We start from the raw sequence: 17448 nt of genomic DNA, 5'->3' as shown, positions 1-17448 counted from the left end.
CTTCAGTCATCAAGTTCCCATAACCAAGGTGAACATAAAACTACCAGATTTTGTTAGAGAGGTGAGGAGGAGCCATATCTTCACTGGCTCTCAACAACAACTACTTGTATTTCTCTAACACCTTTTAAACGTAGTAAAATGAACAAAAGCGCTTCACAGGAGCATTATCAAACAAAATTTGACTGAGCCACATAAGGAGATATTAGGTCAAAAGCTAGTCAAAGGTGTAAGTTTTAAGGTGTATCTTAAAGGAGGAAAGAGAGGAAGCAAGGTGGAGAGGTTTAGGAAGGGATATTATAGAGTTTAGGACCTTGGCAGCTGAAGCCATGTCCACCAAAATCAGAAATATTCAAGACACCAGAACTGGAGAACACATATTTCAGAGGGTTGTAGGGCTGGAGGAGGTCACTCAGTGTCTCCGGCCACTAAACTAGCAGCAATATAATTTTCAGCAATTTTCAAAAAGCAGCTTGTGATGTTATGGGTGTCTCGTGTCTCAGTGGTAGTACTCACCTTTGAGTCAGAAGGTCATGGATTCAAGCCCTCTCCAGACACTCATGAATTTATGAAAGTGACAAACGAGAAAGGATGCACTTGAACACATAATCTCAATGTAGTGCATTATTGAAAGAGTGCTGCACTGTTGGAGTTATCATCTTTCAAATGAGATGTTAAATCAAGATACTGTCTGCCTGCTGAACTGGATATAAAAAGTTCCATGGGACTATTCCAAGAGCAGGGGAGCTCTCCAGGTCTCCAAACCAATATTCATCCCATAACCAACATAAATGAAACACATTATTTGGTCATTGATTTTGTTTCTGTTTGTGGGTCCTTGCTTTTGGCTGCTACATTTCCTACATTACAACTGTGATTTTATTGTATTTCAGTAAGAACCTAATTGGTTGTAAAATGCATAAGATCATGAAAAGCACTATATAGATGCAAGTTCTTTCTTTCTATCTTCCCTCATGATGACAAGTTGAAGAACACGTGGAATTTTAGTGCATCATTATCATAACTCAATAATTTTTTATCTTAATTTAGGTTTGGCATGAAAATGATTTGTGCTGAAATACTGAAAACCAATTAATATGTAAATCCATAGTGGGTTCAGAGGAATTTGCATAAGAATCTGATATTTGTGTACTTACCAACTGTGGGACATTGCTGGGTTGTTGAAGCCAGCTGGTGGTAATAAATGGCCATCATTTTCCTGACTCTTTCTGCTAACAGCTCCCACGTAATGGTAATTTCCGTACTTCAATTGCTTTCAGAAAAATAAATATAGAATTAAAAATACAGTATTTTAATAACATGGTCTCACACACATGCATCTACTATTTTGTCCTGTTTATTTCTTTTATGAAGACATATTTCCTCCAGTGCTTCCTGTAAATGGACATGGTAGGAAGGAAAAAACAGCAGTAAACAGAGGACAAGCCATCTCTGAGGACAGGAGCAGTCATTTGGAGGCAGAGTGTGTTTTCATATTTGTGGGATTTGAGAGCAGAGTTCATGCACCTTTTTGGGAGCGAGAATTAGGAGAAGATTTGGGTGTGAGAGTAGGGGCTGAGGTGTGTCTGTGCCAACTTGGGAGTCTCTGTAGGGACACAGAGTTTAGAACATGTAATATTCCAAGTCAAGGTCAGATTTGTGCAAATTGGCTTGCGAATTCTGATGTCCTTTTGCAACTCTAAATGGGTTATTTAATGAATTCAGAAAGGCCTCGTTTACATTATTAATCACTGACTTTGCTGGACTGCTCTGGGTGTCTACTCTGGGTGTCATTTACAATAAGTATCAGATCTGCCCTCTTTACAATTGTCCTTGCAATGCAGGAGGTCATATGACAGGTCTTGAGCTGTACTTGCATATCTTGCTTTAAGATAATAGAGTTGCAGTGACATCAGCCATCACTGCCTTGTTAGCACCTTTTATTATCAAACCATGGAAATTACAATCTGTGTCAGAGTAGCATTTGATTCAATAGTCATCCAAGGCAGATAGGTGAGTTTGTGCAGACATCATTCTGGACTGCGCAGTTCACATCGTTGCTCAAGATTTCAATACATAATGAATTAATTGTTGAATATGCTGCAGTGTTGGTTTCAAGTATACAACTGTACAGGCCCATAAGAATGTAAATGAATACCATTTCTGAATTGAAAGTTAGCACAAAAGAGCATTTGAATTAGATTTCTTCTGGGCTAGTTGGTGCCAGCTAAACAGTGGCACTAGGTTTGAAATCTCTAGTCCATTTTACTCCATCCTTCTTGTTTCTTACTCCTTCCTGTTTGATTTATTTTTCAGTAGTGTGAATTGTCTGATATAAAAACAACTGCGTAATTCTCAAAAGCAGTTGGAATTCGAGGACAAGAATTTTCCTAATTTCTGTCCTTTTACAGCAATTGGGAATGATTTGCCGAGCCATCTAGGTGAATTTTTGAATTCAGGATAAGCATTATCTCTTTTTCCCTCACTTTTTCTCTTTTAGGCTTGTCTCACTCATTCTTTCTCTCTCTCACACACAATCTTAACTATGGACGTATGTATGTAAAGTGCACAATAATACTATTTTTGTTACTTGTCTTTCACAGCCACAGTTAGAACTCACTAATGGATACAAAGCTGACTTCTGCTTTGTTTTTCCTTTTTCTTCAGGCTTAAGTGAAAATAAAAGACGTGAGCTAGCTGTGCTACTATGAAGTCTGAGGCCTTGCTGCTATATTTTTCGCTACTACATTTTGCTGGGGCTGGTTTCCCTGAAGACTCTGAGCCTATCAGTATTGCACATGGCAACTGTAAGTTTTCAAATAAAATTTGCTATTTGACGACTTGAGTGTAGACCCAAAAATAAATGAGAGAACGTTGAAAAATCATGCATCTGGCTAAAGCTAGTTAAATGTCTCTAACACAGCACCGTGGAAAAAAGAAATGTAATTTCCTCCCAAGCAAGAACTTTTAGCTTGTGATGGAATTAGTGTCCCTGCTGACTTGTAACAAGGATTACAGGAATGAATGCTTGTGAAATCTGCTGTGATATTACTCCACTGCCTTGGGGTACATGGAGTGATGGGCTAAATGTGGGAATTGTAATTCAGGCTGATTGGGTTAATGTGGTTACATTCTTTCTCCCTTAACAGATACAAAACAATATCCGGTATTTTTGGGTCACAAACCAGGACGAAATAACACGCAAAGACACAAGCTGGACATTCAGCTGATAGTGAAAATGAATCGAACTCTCTACATTGCTGCTAGGTCAGTATTACTCCACTAACTTATTGGGCACTTAGCTCAATTTACTGACCAATATTCTGAAATTTCCCAATTCAAGGCAAGTGGCTCCAGCTGCTTATGTCATAAAGAGATCAATTAAATGCAACTCTTGGTTGGCAGCATGAGGCAGTGGGCTTGTACTAGGACTATGCATGCAGCACAATGCATACAGCAGTGTTGTGTCTGTTGTACCTTACAGGGTGCATCTCTGATCTCTGCAGAGATATTTTACAGTGTTGTTTCATTTATTTTCACACAAATGCATAGGAACAAGAGTAGGCCATTCAGTCCCTCGAGCCTGTTCTGCCATTCAGTTAGAGTGATCTGTACCACAACTCCGTGCAGATTAGTATTGGCAGACATCTGACACAAGGTCACCTGGACACTCTTTGGATTATAGAGGATGTCAAAGCTGGTTTTGTTGTCAGGATTTTGTAGCTTTGAATTGCTGCTTGTTATTCCTACATTTGTAATAAGGGACAGTGGGGATAATTTTGACAGTGTAAAACAGGTGATAGTGAATCAGTAGCCCATGTAAATCTGTCCTAATCTTTCTTTCTGTTGAAGTCAACATAACTAAAAATTGGAAAAGAGATAATAAATAGGCAAACGATTCGCTAACACCTGTTTTACACTATTTCACTGTCAAAATTAACCCTGTGAGTGTTGATTGTTTTGATTCCTGTGTCTGTGATCTAAAATATTAATAAATTAATCAGTGGACTTGCATCTTTACAAATCCGATCACAACAAGCATGTCTAGACAGATTTTTTAGTTTGCAGCAAGATTGCAATCTGACATAAAATCAGTATTTTCATGGAAGTTTTTTGGTGAAAGGTTTTCTCTCCCTGTTGTTCATAACCCAGATGATGGTGTGAAACATGTCATCGTTTCATTTGAATGGGATGTCATCATGCCAAAAATAACTGTGTACTCCTTCCTCCCTGAACATCAATTCAAGTTACGTGAGGACACAATGCTGTTTGTAAACTTACACAGATGTAGGGGGATCATGGACAGGAAGTAGAAGGTCATTTTTGCACAATGGCATTAATTTACTGCCTGAGATAAAATTATGGAAGCTAAATTCAATTTTGAAGCTGGAGACTGGAAAAGAAAAGATATGTGGACTGTGGGAGATCCCATAACTCAATTAGTGTTTGAAAGCTAAAAAGAATATCAAAAAGAAAATGGAGGGAAGGAAGACAAATAATTCATCTTACTGTCAGCGGGATCATAACCAGGTTTATGCACTGGGCTGTGACAGTTTGAAAGGTGTTTCTTTTTATATTACAGTTCGTACCTGTTTGGCTTTATTAAACTTTATTAACGGTACGTTCAAGGGAAACCATTTTAGGGCAAAGATGACCTGTTCAGTGTTTTCTAACCTGAAAAAAGGAGCAAGCTACCATATTGTTCTAAGAGGAAGGAAGCCATTTCATTTTCATTGCAATGATGACACCCGCAAGTTGATGCTGTTCAACATAATTTACAGCATTGCATTGTGTTTGCAAACCATGCTTTCCAAACAAACATTTGTGAAGATAGTGTTTTTAAGTTATATAGTATTAGTTGTCTGACAATACCAGTGGCAGGTGAATACTAGCAGAACACAAATGAAAGGAAATCAAATTTGCCTTAATCTCCAGTGGACTGTGTATTGGAACATATTATTAAAAGAAGCAGGTTAATTTTCAATTATCAGTTTTAAAGGCACAGAAAGGCCTGGAGTTATCTTTTGAAGTCGCTTGTGTTTCATCTACAAAGGTTTTGATGAGAAAAGTGTTTTTCAATAGCCTTTTTGAGGGAAGAGCCATCTGTCATTTTATTCTAAGGTGAAATCACAAACTAGAGACATGCTACACTCTACCCATTTTCCCTTCCCTCCTCCTCTGAAGAGTTTGCTGAGGTACCATTCCATGGATACTGGTTCCCTTCCAGTATCTCATCCATGTGGCAATTCGTCATTTGTGAGCAGTATAGGAACCCGAGAAATTTCCTCTTTTTCACCTTCCCCAACCCCTCACTAAGCTAGCCCAGGGATGCTGACATCAATTTTAGCAACTCTGCTGCTGCTTTGGCTGAACCAGGACTTTTTGATCTCATTTATATCATCATGTATATCACAAACCTTTACATTGCTTTGTAAGAAAAAAAACTCGTTGCATGAAGATGGTGCCTCTTTAAGCATTTTCCATTATATAGTTTCATATAAAAATATTATTGTTGAGACTACACATTTAATTAATTGCTTGTGCTATATAGAACTGACCATTTCATTAATTGGCCATACTAATTAGATCTGTCTAGGTACTGTACAGAGTGGATGATGTAAAAGTAACATACTAGCGTACCTTAAACCAACTGCATTTCTACATTGTAACCATTGAAATACATTTATCAGTCAAGAGTTTACACAGACATCCATTTAATGGCACCCAAAGAGAATGTAAGGAAATGGGTTTAGCAGCTCCAGATAACTACACTCTCCACTCCCAGGCAGCATTTCTGCCTATTTGCTGTCACAGTGGGAATGCGTGCAGAAGAATTTAAAAATAGCCCTGCACCTGGTGTGCTAATGGTTTTCCCCTATTGGAAGATTGGTGGGTATTTGCAAAGAAAATGCGGTTCTCAGCAATATGTAAGCAATTTGACATTTCGCAAAGGAAAATTAGCAAACACAATGGACTACTTGTCTGTGTATGGTTTTGAGTGAATGGATGAAATGCATTAGGCTCAAAGCATGATTTAAAATGCCTTGCAACTGTAGATGTTGCAATTTAATATTAACATTTAAAATAAAAATGTGCCATTTTGAACATTTCCATGTCAAGTATCAACAGTGTTTTGTTTATTGCTTAAAGTCAGATGATATCACTTCGAGAAAGGTTTCAAGTTAAGGATATATGCAAGGGTGAATTTTAAAAATGTACAGACAAGGGTTTCAAATTCGCTGTTTGTCTTTCTTTCAGGTTGGTGTCCTATGCCCATCTCTCCGTATACAATTACATTAAGGAGATCTAATTGTACTTGTCAGTGTTCTGTAATGGAAAGACTTGGTGTCCTGTAGGTGCGAGAAATTGCATCTCTGGCCATTCTATATATGATGTACAGCTGTATGCTGGCTGTCCCTTTCTACTATTACATTGGTAGAAATGATCTTATCAGCAGAGGCTGTGTTCAACCTTCAGAGGTTAATACCAAAACCTTCAGGAACTTTCCACCTGTATTTAGAATTTCTAAGGTACCTGATAAGAACAAATAGATCGCCTGATTCCATTTATGTAGGCTGGAAATGATGGCTGGTAAAAGGTGTGGAACATATTGTAAATGTGATGTTAATGAGAGAGAAGATACACAGTTTGTATTAAACCATTTATGGCCACAAAGATCTTTTACTTGTTGTTTTATCTATAAAAATGGGAGCATAGAAAATTGCATACTTTAGGGTTCACAATTGATGTACTTATAATAAGTATGAAATTGTTTTAACGTATGATATTGTTTTCAAAAGAACATTTTCTGTTCAATGTTTATTTAACCCTCCTCTTCTGAAGGTAGTATAGTATCCTTGCTATGATAGCTTTCTACACATTATGGGTGCCCTTAACTAGCTTGGCCCACATGTTCATTGTTCATTAGTGAACCTGAATGGTGAGCATTGGCAGCTGCTTTGACACGGGAAGAGAGGAGGAATTTGGGTGGGTGGGGTGAGGAGGTATCACAGCAGAAACTGATCCTATATGACTGATATCCATGCATGTACACTGCTAATAGGGATTGTTGGCCTGCGAGCAGGACCAGGAACCCCAGCACAGATCAGGGATCAAATCTGGGCTCCCTCCTGTTTTGTATGGCTCAGCTACTAACTGGGTAAACTGAGCTATTGAGAAACCAATTTGCTTTTTTATGAATAATCCATTGACCAAAGTCTTTTCTGATGTATTTGTAATAGTTGTATTATTATGTGGTGAAGCATTTCAAAATTGAATTATTTGCTCCTCTTGGCTTGCGGTCTGTTTAGTGTGATAAGATTCTGCAGACTCTGGTTAAAGCCTGAAATGAACATGTATATTTTTTGTTCTATTTATAGAGACCATATTTACACTGTTGAAATGGATACATCTTTCACAGAGCAGATTAATTTTAACAAAGTAAGTAGCGTGTGTTTTCTTTGTTTATGTGAATATGCTGTCTCAGTTTAAACATAAGGCCCCACATGCAGAACCCAGATAAGACTCAACTACTGTAAATTGAAACAAACTGGCAGTAAAGTGTGGGCTAGACGGAGACAACCAAAATCTTTGGTATAAGCAAGTTTTAGATAAATCCTGACATTAAATTTCAAAGCACCATTCCCATTAGCTGCCATTATGGGAAGGTTTTATTCAAGTGGAACACATTTTGGCAAACAAACAATGTATTTGCAAAAGTCTAAGATGGACTAATCCTGTGTATCCCAATGCTTAATGGTCTATTTATAAGGCATAGGCATATGTATTTCAAAGATTATTTATTCAGTTAAGTAAACTCTTAGTTTGCACAAAATTAAAATCTCTAACTTTTAGATTATTTTACATTGTTTGTAAAGCAAATAATCTAGTGGAAATGAAATCTCACTAAAATAGAATATTATGCAGTAATTTAGTCACCTACAGCAATGCCAAGGCATATTGTCAAACATGATTCAACACCGACTGTCAGTTAGTACTCAACAAAGTGGATGTTTTCATATTGCTGGATGTTGAAACTACTCTGTTACTTTCCTAACACAGCAGCTATAAAGCTGAATATGTTGGTATGTATTCTGTAGTGATAACTAATAAGATTAGAAATGCAGTTGTTATTGGAGATTCCATTGTTAGAGTTACAGGCAGGCATTTCTACAACTGTTATCATAGGCAACTGTTATCATGGTGTGTTGCCTCCCTGGTGCCAGGGTAAAGGACATCATGGAGAGGGTGCAGAATATTCCGTAGTGGGGAGGGAATGAGCTAGACGTTGTGCACGTCGGTACCAAAGTCATAGAGAGAGCAGGTATTGAGGTCCTATGGTCAGATTTTCAAGAAAAAGTAGGACTTCGAAGGTGGTAATCTCTGGATTACTCCCAGTGCTACACGCTAACGAGAATAGAAATTGGAAGATAGGGAGCATGGATGTGTGGCTTGGGGCATGGTGCAGGAGGGAGGGCTTTAGATTCTTGGGACATTGAGATCAGTTCTACGGTGACTCAAAAGGGATGGGTTACACCTCAACGGGATTGGGACCAATGTGCTTATGGGGAGATTCCCTAATGTTGTTGGGGAGGGTTTAAACTAAATTCACAGGGGGATGGACACCAGCATATAGAAGGAGAAAAGAGGAATACAGTGCATAAAGGAGTGAGAGTGTTGGATAGTAGTGCCATATTAGCCAACTAAGAAGGACTATGAGGAATACAAAGACAGGTATAGAATGCATGTATGTAAACAGACAAAGTGTGGTGAATAAGGTTGCTGAGCTACAAGGACAAACAGCCATTTGGGAATATGATGTAGTGGCAATAGCAGAAACACAGCTTAAAATTGGTGAGGACTGGGTACTTAATATTCACATATAAAGGGCTGGATTTTACCAGCCCCTCGACGTCACGGATCGTAGCGGGGAGGCCCGTAAAATGCTTGCGGGATCGACCCGCCACGATGCCGAGAAGGCCCCACTGCATATTGGCAGCGGCGAGGCCTCGGTGTGGGCGGTGGGGCCTTCATTCAATGTTAAAATTAGCAGAATATATATTGAAATGAACTTACCTGGTCCCAGCAGCCTTCCCATGGCAATTTTACGGTCGCCGGTCGCAACTCGCGCGCCTTCGGAACGCCATATGGAGTTCTGATGTGAGACACTGGTGGGGAGAGGGGAGGACTGAAATAATCAGGGCGGGAGGGGGGAAGCGGGGCAAATATTTTTTTATTGGCTGTGGGGATGGTGGGAAGGGGTTGAAGAGCAAAAGTCAGAAGGTTGGTGGGAATAAAATTAATGTCTGTTATATTGGCGTATAAAGCCACCATTGGGGGGGTTGGGAAAGGGCCACCTGCTTTTGATATTTATTTTTTTTAAATTAGCAAAGTACTTTCTCTTTGAACATTCAGACTTTTGTTAAGGGCTTGAAGCCCTTTAAAAATGGCGCTAGCGCCTGTGCAGTGGCGCTGGACACTATGCCGGGGACAGAGCAGCCGCTCACTCTACGTCATTAGGGGCGGCTGCTCCGCCCCCTCCATTTAAATGAGCCCCCGCGCAAAATATCATGGGGGCTCAGCAGCGGCACTTCCATGTTGGAAGGCCGTCGGCTTTAAAGCAGCTGCTGTGAAGTGCGGCGCATGAATAAAATTCAGTCCAAAGTATTCAGAAAAGATAGGGAAGGAAAAAAGGGAGGTGGTGTGGCAGTACTGAATATGGAAGACATTGTAGTGTTGGAAAGAGAGGATGTTCTTGAGGAGGCAAAGACAGAATCCATTTCATTAGAGTTGAGAACCAAAAAGGGTATGATCATGCTAGTGGGGGTATTTTATAGGCCTCCAATAGCGAGAGAGAAATAGAGGAGCAAAACTGCAGGGAAATCACAGAGATGTGCAAGAACGAAAGAGTGGTGGTATTGGGGCGGCTTTAATTACCCAAATATCGATTGGGATAATGTTAGAGTAATGGGTAAGGAGGGGGAGGAATTTCTGAAATGTGTTCAGGAGCACTTCCTTGTCCAGCATGTTCTCAGTTCAACTAGGAAGGAGGCATTACTAGACCTGATGCTGGGGAATAAGGCAGACCAAGTGGACAAAGAGTCTATGGGGGAACATTTGGGTAAGAGTGATCATCTTAAAAGGTTTAGATTAGCAATGGAGAAGAGCAAGGAACAATCTAAAGTAGAACCTCTAAATTGGAAGAGGGCTAACTTCAATAGGATGAGAGGGGATCCAGATAGGGTAAAATGGAACCAAAGATTGACAGGAAGAACTTTAACGGAACAAGGGATGAACTTTAAGGAAGAAATGTTTCAGCTACAGGTTAGTTACATTCCAACAAGGGTGAAAGGTAGAGGAACCAAAGCCAGGGCTCCTTGTATGAAGAGAGAGATAGAAAATATGATGAAACAAAAAAAGAGGGTGTATGGTGAATGTCAGTTGAATTCTTCAAGTGAGAACCAGGCCAAATACAATAAGTTGAAAGGGGAAGTGAAGAGGAAAAGAGAAAAAATGAGAATCGAATGGCAACTAATATAAAAGGGAACCCAAAAATCTTCTACTGGCATTTTTTGCTTTATTCATTCATGGGATGTGGGCATCGCTGGCTGTGCCAGCATTTATTGCCCATCCCTAATTGCCCTTGAGAAGGTGGTGGTGTGCTGCTTTCTTGAACTGCTGCAGTCCATATGGGATAGGTACACCCACAGTACTGTTAGGAAGGGAGTTCCAGGATTTTGACCCAGTGACAGTGAAGGAATAGCAGTATAGTTCCAAGTCAGGATGGTGTGTGGTGTGGAGGGGAACTTGCAGGTGGTGGTGTTCCATGCAACTGCTGCCTGGTCCTTCTAGTTGGTAGAGGTCGCAGGTTTGGAAGGGGCTGTCTAAGGAGCATCCTGTGGATGGTACACACTGCTGCCACTTTGCGTCAGTGGTGGAAGGAGTGAATGGTGAAGGTGGTGGATGGGGTGCCAATCAAGCGGGTGCTTTGTCCTGGATGGTGTTGAGCTTCTTGAGTGTTATTGGAGCTGCACCCATCCAGACAAGTGGAGAGTATTCCATCACACTCCTGACTTGTGCCTTGTAGATGGTGGACAGGCTTTGGGGAGTCAGGAGGTGAGTTACTCACCGCAGGATTCCTAGCCTCTGACCTGCTCTTGTAGCCATGTTATTTTTGTGGCTACTCCAGTTCAGTTTCTGGTCAATGGTAACCCCCAGGATTTTGATAGTGGGGGATTCAGCGATCGTAATGCCATTGAATGTCAAGGGGAGATGGTTAGATTTTCTCTTGTTGGAGATGGTCATTGCCTGGCACTTGTGTGGCGCGAATGTTACTTGCCACTTATCAGCCCAAGCTTGGATGTTGTTCAGGTCTTGCCGCATTTCTACACAGACTGTTTCAATATCTGAGGAGTCGCGAATGGTGCTGAATATTGTGCAATCATCAGTGAACATTCCCATTTCTGACCTTATGATGGAGGGAAGGTCATTGAAGAAGCAGCTGAACATGGTTGGCCTAGGCCACTACCCGGAGGAACTCCTGCACTGATGTCCTGGAGCTGAGATGATTGACCTCTAACAATCACAACCATCTTCCTTTGCACTAGGTTTGACTCTAACCAGTGAGTGTTTCCCCCCTGATTCCCATTGACTCCAGTTTTGCTGGGGCTCCTTGATGCCATACTTGGTCAAATGCTGCCTTGATGTCAAGGGCAGTCACTCTCACCTCACCTCCTTGAGTTCTGCTCTTTTGTCCATGTTTGAGCCAAGGCTGTAATGAGCTCAGGAGCTGACTGGCCATGGCGGAACCCAAACTGAGCATCAGTGAGCAGGTTATTGCAAAGCAACTGCCGCTTGATAGCATTCTCAACAACACCTTTCATCACTTTACTGATGATCAAGAGTAGATTGACAGGGCGGTAATTGGCTGGGTTGGATTTGTCCTGCTTTTTGTGTACAGGACATACCTGGACAATTTTCCACATTGTCTGGTAGATGCCAGTGTTGTAGCTGTACCAGAACAGCTTGACTAGGGGCACGGCAAGTTCTGGAGCACAGGTCTTCAGTACTATTGCCGGAATATTGTCAGGGCCCATAGCCTTTGCAGTATCCAGTGCCTTCAGTCATTTCTTGATATCACATGGAGTGAATCGTATTGGCTGATGACTGGCATCTGTGATGCTGGAGACTTCAGAAGGAGGCCAAGATGGATCATCACCTCTGCACTTCTGACTGAAGATTGTTGCAAATGCTTCAGCCTCATTTTGAGGTATGCCTGGTGCTGCTCCTGGCATGCCCCCCTGCACTCTTCATTGAACCAGGGTTGGTCTCCTGGCTTGATGGTAATGCTATAATGGGGGATATGCCAGGCCATGAGGTTAGAGATCGTGGTTGAGTACAATTCTGCTGCTGCTGCTGATGGCCCACAGAGCCTCATGGATCCCCAGTTTTGAGTTGCTAGATCTGTTCGAAGTCTATTCTATTTAGCATGGTGGTAGTGCCACACAACACGCTGGAGGGTATCCTCAATGTGAAGAGAGGACGTCGTCTCCACAAGGACTGTGCGGTGGTCACTCCTACCAATACTGTCATGGACAGATGCATCTGCGACAGGTAGATTGGTGAGGACAAGGTCAAGTATGTTTTTCCCTCTTGTTGGTTCCCTCACCACCTGCCGCAGACCCAGTCTAGCAGCTATGTCCTTTAGGACTCGGCCAGCTCAGTCAGTAATGGTCTGACCGAGCCACTGTTGGCGATGGACATTGAAGTCCCCCACCCAGAGTACATTGTGCACCCTTACCACCCTCATTGCTTCCTCCAAGTGGTGTTCAACATGGAGGCCTACTGATTCATCAGCTGAGCGCGGTGGCGGATGGGGGGGCAGTAGGTGGTAATCAGCTGGAGGTTTCCTTGCCCATGTTTGACCTGATGCCATGAGACTTCGTGGGGTCCAGAGTCGATGTTGACTCCCAGCATGATCCGTCCTGACTGTATACCACTGTGCCGCCACCTCTGCTGGGTCTGTCCTGCCAGTAGTACAGGACATACCAGGGGATGAGAATAGTAAGCAGGTAGTAAGAGATGGGGTGGGACTTAATAGGGGGATAAAATGGGTGATCTCTGATTAGAAGCGCGGGGCACGTCTGGAATACTTAATGACTACTTTATATCAGCGTTTACTGAGGAAAAGGATGTTGTCAAAATATCAGTAGAAGCAGAGATGGCAGAGGCAAGGCATGGGATGAAAATTGATTGGAATGATGTACTGGAAAGGCTGGAAAGAATGGATACATTGCCTGGTCTGAATGGCTTACATCCCAAGTTGCGAAAGGAAGTGGGAGTGGAGATAACAGAAGGGCTTACCATAATCTTCCAATCTTCTCTAGTTAAAGGGGGCAGTGCCAGAAGATTGGAGAGTGGCAAATGTGACAACCTTATTCAAGAAAGGGTGTAACGACATTCCTAGTAGCTATAGACTGGTCAGTTTAATATCAGTGGTGGGTAAAGTTTTAAAAACAATAATCAGGGGAAAAATATCAACAGGCATTTGGTGAGGTTTGAGTTAATTAGGGAGAGTCAGCCCAGATTTTTAAAAAGCAGATTGTGCTTGACTAATCTAATTGAATTTTTTGATGAAGTAACAGGGAAGGTTGATGAAGGGAAGGATGTTGTCTATATGGATTTTAAGAAAGCCTTTGATCAAGTGCCACATAAAAGGCTGGTTAACAAATTTGAGGCTCATGGAAAAGGAGGGTCAGTGTCAGATAAAAATTTGACTTAAGGACAAAAACAGCGAGTCATGATAAATAAAAGCAAAATACTGCAGATGCTGGAAATCTGAAATAACAACAAGAAATGCTGGAAATACTCAGCAGGTCTGGCAGCATCTGTGCAGAGAGAAGCAGAGTTAATGTTTCAGGTCAGAGACCCTTCTTCAGAACTGACAAATATTAGAAATGTAAAAGGTTTTAAGCAAGTAAAGCGGGGGTGGGTCAAGAGATAACAAAGGTAAAGGTGTTGATAGGACAGGGTCACAGAAAATAACTGACCAGAAGGTCATGGAACAAAGGCGAACGGTATGTTAATGGTGTGGTGAAAGACAAAGCATTAGTGCAGATAGGGTGTGAATTGACTGTAAAGCACAGAGCACTCCGGGCACAAACATTAAAAAAAAATAAAAAAATCAACAGTGGGTAAGCACAGTGGAAACAAAGTTCTTTTTTTTTTCTTTCTTTTGGGCCTCCTTATCTCGAGAGACAATGGATACGCGCCTGGAGGTGGTCAGTGGTTTGTGAAGCAGCGCCTGGAGTGGCTATAAAGGCCAATTCTGGAGTAACAGGCTCTTCCACAGGTGCTGCAGAGAAATTTGTTTGTTGGGGCTGTTGGACAGTTGGCTCTCCCCTTGCGCCTCTGTCTTTTTTCCTGCCAACTACTAAGTCTCTTCGACTCGCCACAATTTAGCCCTGTCTTTATGGTTGCCCGCCAGCTCTGGCGAATGCTGGCAACTGACTCCCACGACTTGTGATCAATGTCACACGATTTCATGTCGCGTTTGCAGACGTCTTTATAACGGAGACATGGACGGCCGGTGGGTCTGATACCAGTGGCGAGCTCGCTGTACAATGTGTCTTTGGGGATCCTGCCATCTTCCATGCGGCACAAAGTAAACAAACTGAAAAACCTAAAATAAAATAACCAAATAAAAAAGGAAAACGAAAAAATAACTAAGCATAAAAAGGGAGGATCCGTCATGCTCTGAAATCATTGAACTCAATGTTCAGTCCGGCAGGCTGTAGTGTACCTAATCGGTAAATGAGGTGCTGTTCCTCGAGCTTGCGTTGTTGTTCGTTGGAACACTGCAGCAATCCCAGGACAGAGATGTGAGCATGAGAGCAGGGGGGGTGTGTTGCAATGGCCAGCAACCGGAAGCTCGAGGTCATGCTTACGGACTGAGCGGAGATGTTCCGCAAAGCGGTCACTCAGTCTGCGTTTGGTCTCCCCAATGTAGGGGAGACCGCATTGTGAGCAGCGAATACAGTATACTACATTGAAAGAAGTACAAGTAAATCGCTGCTTCCCCTGAAAGGAGTGTTTGGGGCCTTGGATAGTGAGGAGAGAGGAGGTAAATGGGCAGGTATTACACCTCCTGCGATTGGAGGGGAAGGTGCCATAGGAAGGGGACGAGGTGGTGGGGGTAATGAAGGAGTGGACTAGGGTGTCGCGGAGGGAACGATCCCTTCGGAATGCTGACGGGAAGGGAGGGGACGATGTGTTTGGTAGTGGCATCATGCTGGAAGTGGCAGAAGTGGCGGAGGATAATCCTTTGGATGTGGAGGCTGGTGGGGTGGAAAGTGAGGACAAGGGGACCCCTGTTGCGGTTCTGGGAAGGGGGGAAGGGGTGAGGGTAGAGGTGCGGGAAATGGGCCGGACTCGGTTGAGGGCCCTGTCAACCACAGTGGGGGGGAAATCCTCGGTTGAGGAAAAAGGAAGACATATCAGAAGCACTGTTATGGAAGGTAGCATCATCAGAGCAGATACATCGGAGACGGAGAAACTGAGAGAATGGAATGGAGTCCTTACAGGAGGCAGGGTGCATGATAAATGGTTGTTTTTCAGACAGGAGGTTGATAGACAGTTGTGTTCCCAAAGGTTCAGTGCTAGAACCACTGCTTGAATTCCAAAATTTGCCATTGATATCAAACTTGGAGGTGTGCAGAGAGTGAGGATGATAGCAGTCGATTGCAGCAGGACATAGGTTGGCAGAATGGGCAGACAAGTGGCAGATGTAATTTAATACAGAGAAGTGTGAGGTGATGCATTTTGGCAGAAGGGATAAGGAGAGGCAAAATAAACTAAACGGTACAGTTCTAAAGAATGTCCAGAGACAGAGGGTCCTGGGGGTTCATGTGCATAGATCTTTGAAGGTGGCAGGACATAGTGAGAGAATGATTAGCAAAGCATATGGCATCTTGGGCTTCATAAATTGAAATATTGAATACAAAAGCAGGGAAGATATGCTGAACCTGTATAAAGCTCTGGTTAGGCCACATCTAGAGTATTGAATCTAGTTCTGGTCACTGCACTTTAGGAAGGATGTGAGGGTCCTTGAGAGGGTGCAGAGGAGATTTACCAGAATGGTTCCATGGATGAGGGATTTTAGCTACAAGGTTAGGTTGGAGAAGGTGGGGTTGTTCTCCTTGGAGCAAAGGAGATTGAGGTGAGATTTGATAGAGATGTACAAGGTTATGACAGGTTTAGATAAGGTAAACAGAGAAAAGCTGTTCCCATTAGCTGATGGTACAAGAACTATGGGACACAGATTTAAAGTTTTGGGCAAGAGATGCAGGGGCGATGTGAGGAAGAATATTTTTACACGAGTGGTAATTACCTTGAACTCACTGCCTACGAGAATGATTTGAAAAGGAACTTGGATGAGCACTTGAGGGAAATAAACTTGCAGGGCTACAGAGATAGAGTGGGTAAATAGGACTGGTTGGATTGCTCTAGAGAGAGCTGACATGACTGATGGGCCAAATGGCCTCCTTCTGTGCCATAATGATTCAATGACTCGTAAGATGTGTAAGACGCCAACTGGTTCTAATGAGCTGTTTTTTTTTCATCATCACAGAAGTTAACTTGGCGATCGAAACAAGCTGACATAGACATATGCAGAATGAAGGGAAAACATAAGGTAAGCGGATGTTATTTCCCTAATGAATGCCACTTCAGTGTATATTCACTGTGTCTATTATTATCTCACATGATTTCTGTTGACTTCTGATTAATGTGATTCATTGGTTTTATCGATGTCTCCTAATGAGTTCCCCTGTTGGTGGCTTTATTTGTTACAATTGTGAATCCTTAGCAGAAGAAAATACAATTTTCCTGTTCAGCTGTGCATAAAGTTTTAGAGGCACAGTTCATAATAGTACTTGTGTAATGAAACATTCCTGTATTGTAAGCTGACTATAACATAGTCATTTTGTTTTGTTGGTTTAGGATGAATGTCACAATTTCATTAAATTGCTTCTGAAAAGAAATGAGGACACCTTATTTGTCTGTGGGACAAATGCTTTCAACCCATCATGCAGAAACTATAAGGTATGTTCCTTGAAATGCCTTTCTAAGTAAGATGATTTAGCATTCTCAGTACTATTTGGGAGGCAGCTTCAGGTAATCATAACCTTAATGCAGTTCATTGTTTGAATTTCACTTTTTAAAATCAATATGTTACCTTAATAACGTTTTTCAAAGAAAACTACATACTGTACACAAAAGTCACGATCATATAAAACACGACAGTGATACGGATACAAATCAAGCTGACCTCATATGCTATCCAAGATAGCCTTGATTGGTGTTTTGTTTAAAAGGGAAATATATTGGCTGAAATTGTCAGCAGTGTCACAAAATACTGATAGTCTTTAATACGGATCCCTCTGGGTAGCATAT

The 17448-nt window shown here is 41.9% G+C and overlaps 1 protein-coding gene across 7 annotated transcripts in view; it reads left to right on the top strand.

The window, feature by feature from the left end:
• sema6a (sema domain, transmembrane domain (TM), and cytoplasmic domain, (semaphorin) 6A) overlaps window positions 1-17448 on the top strand; it is a 187507-nt gene that overhangs the window by 86803 nt on the left and 83256 nt on the right. For all 7 annotated transcript variants that reach the window (XM_068029878.1, XM_068029883.1, XM_068029880.1 and 4 more), the window contains 5 exons: window positions 2665-2804; window positions 3147-3264; window positions 7377-7437; window positions 16625-16687; window positions 16996-17097. In XM_068029878.1, coding sequence (XP_067885979.1) covers window positions 2705-2804; window positions 3147-3264; window positions 7377-7437; window positions 16625-16687; window positions 16996-17097 — 444 coding nt within the window. In that variant the 5' untranslated portion in view covers window positions 2665-2704. The remainder of the gene's footprint in view (window positions 1-2664; window positions 2805-3146; window positions 3265-7376; window positions 7438-16624; window positions 16688-16995; window positions 17098-17448) is intronic.

This window comes from Heterodontus francisci, chromosome 4 (genome assembly GCF_036365525.1).
Source record: "Heterodontus francisci isolate sHetFra1 chromosome 4, sHetFra1.hap1, whole genome shotgun sequence".
Classification (NCBI taxonomy): domain Eukaryota; kingdom Metazoa; phylum Chordata; class Chondrichthyes; order Heterodontiformes; family Heterodontidae; genus Heterodontus; species Heterodontus francisci.
The sequence above is the reverse complement of the archived record's forward strand: the minus strand, read 5'-3'. Positions and strand labels throughout refer to the sequence as shown.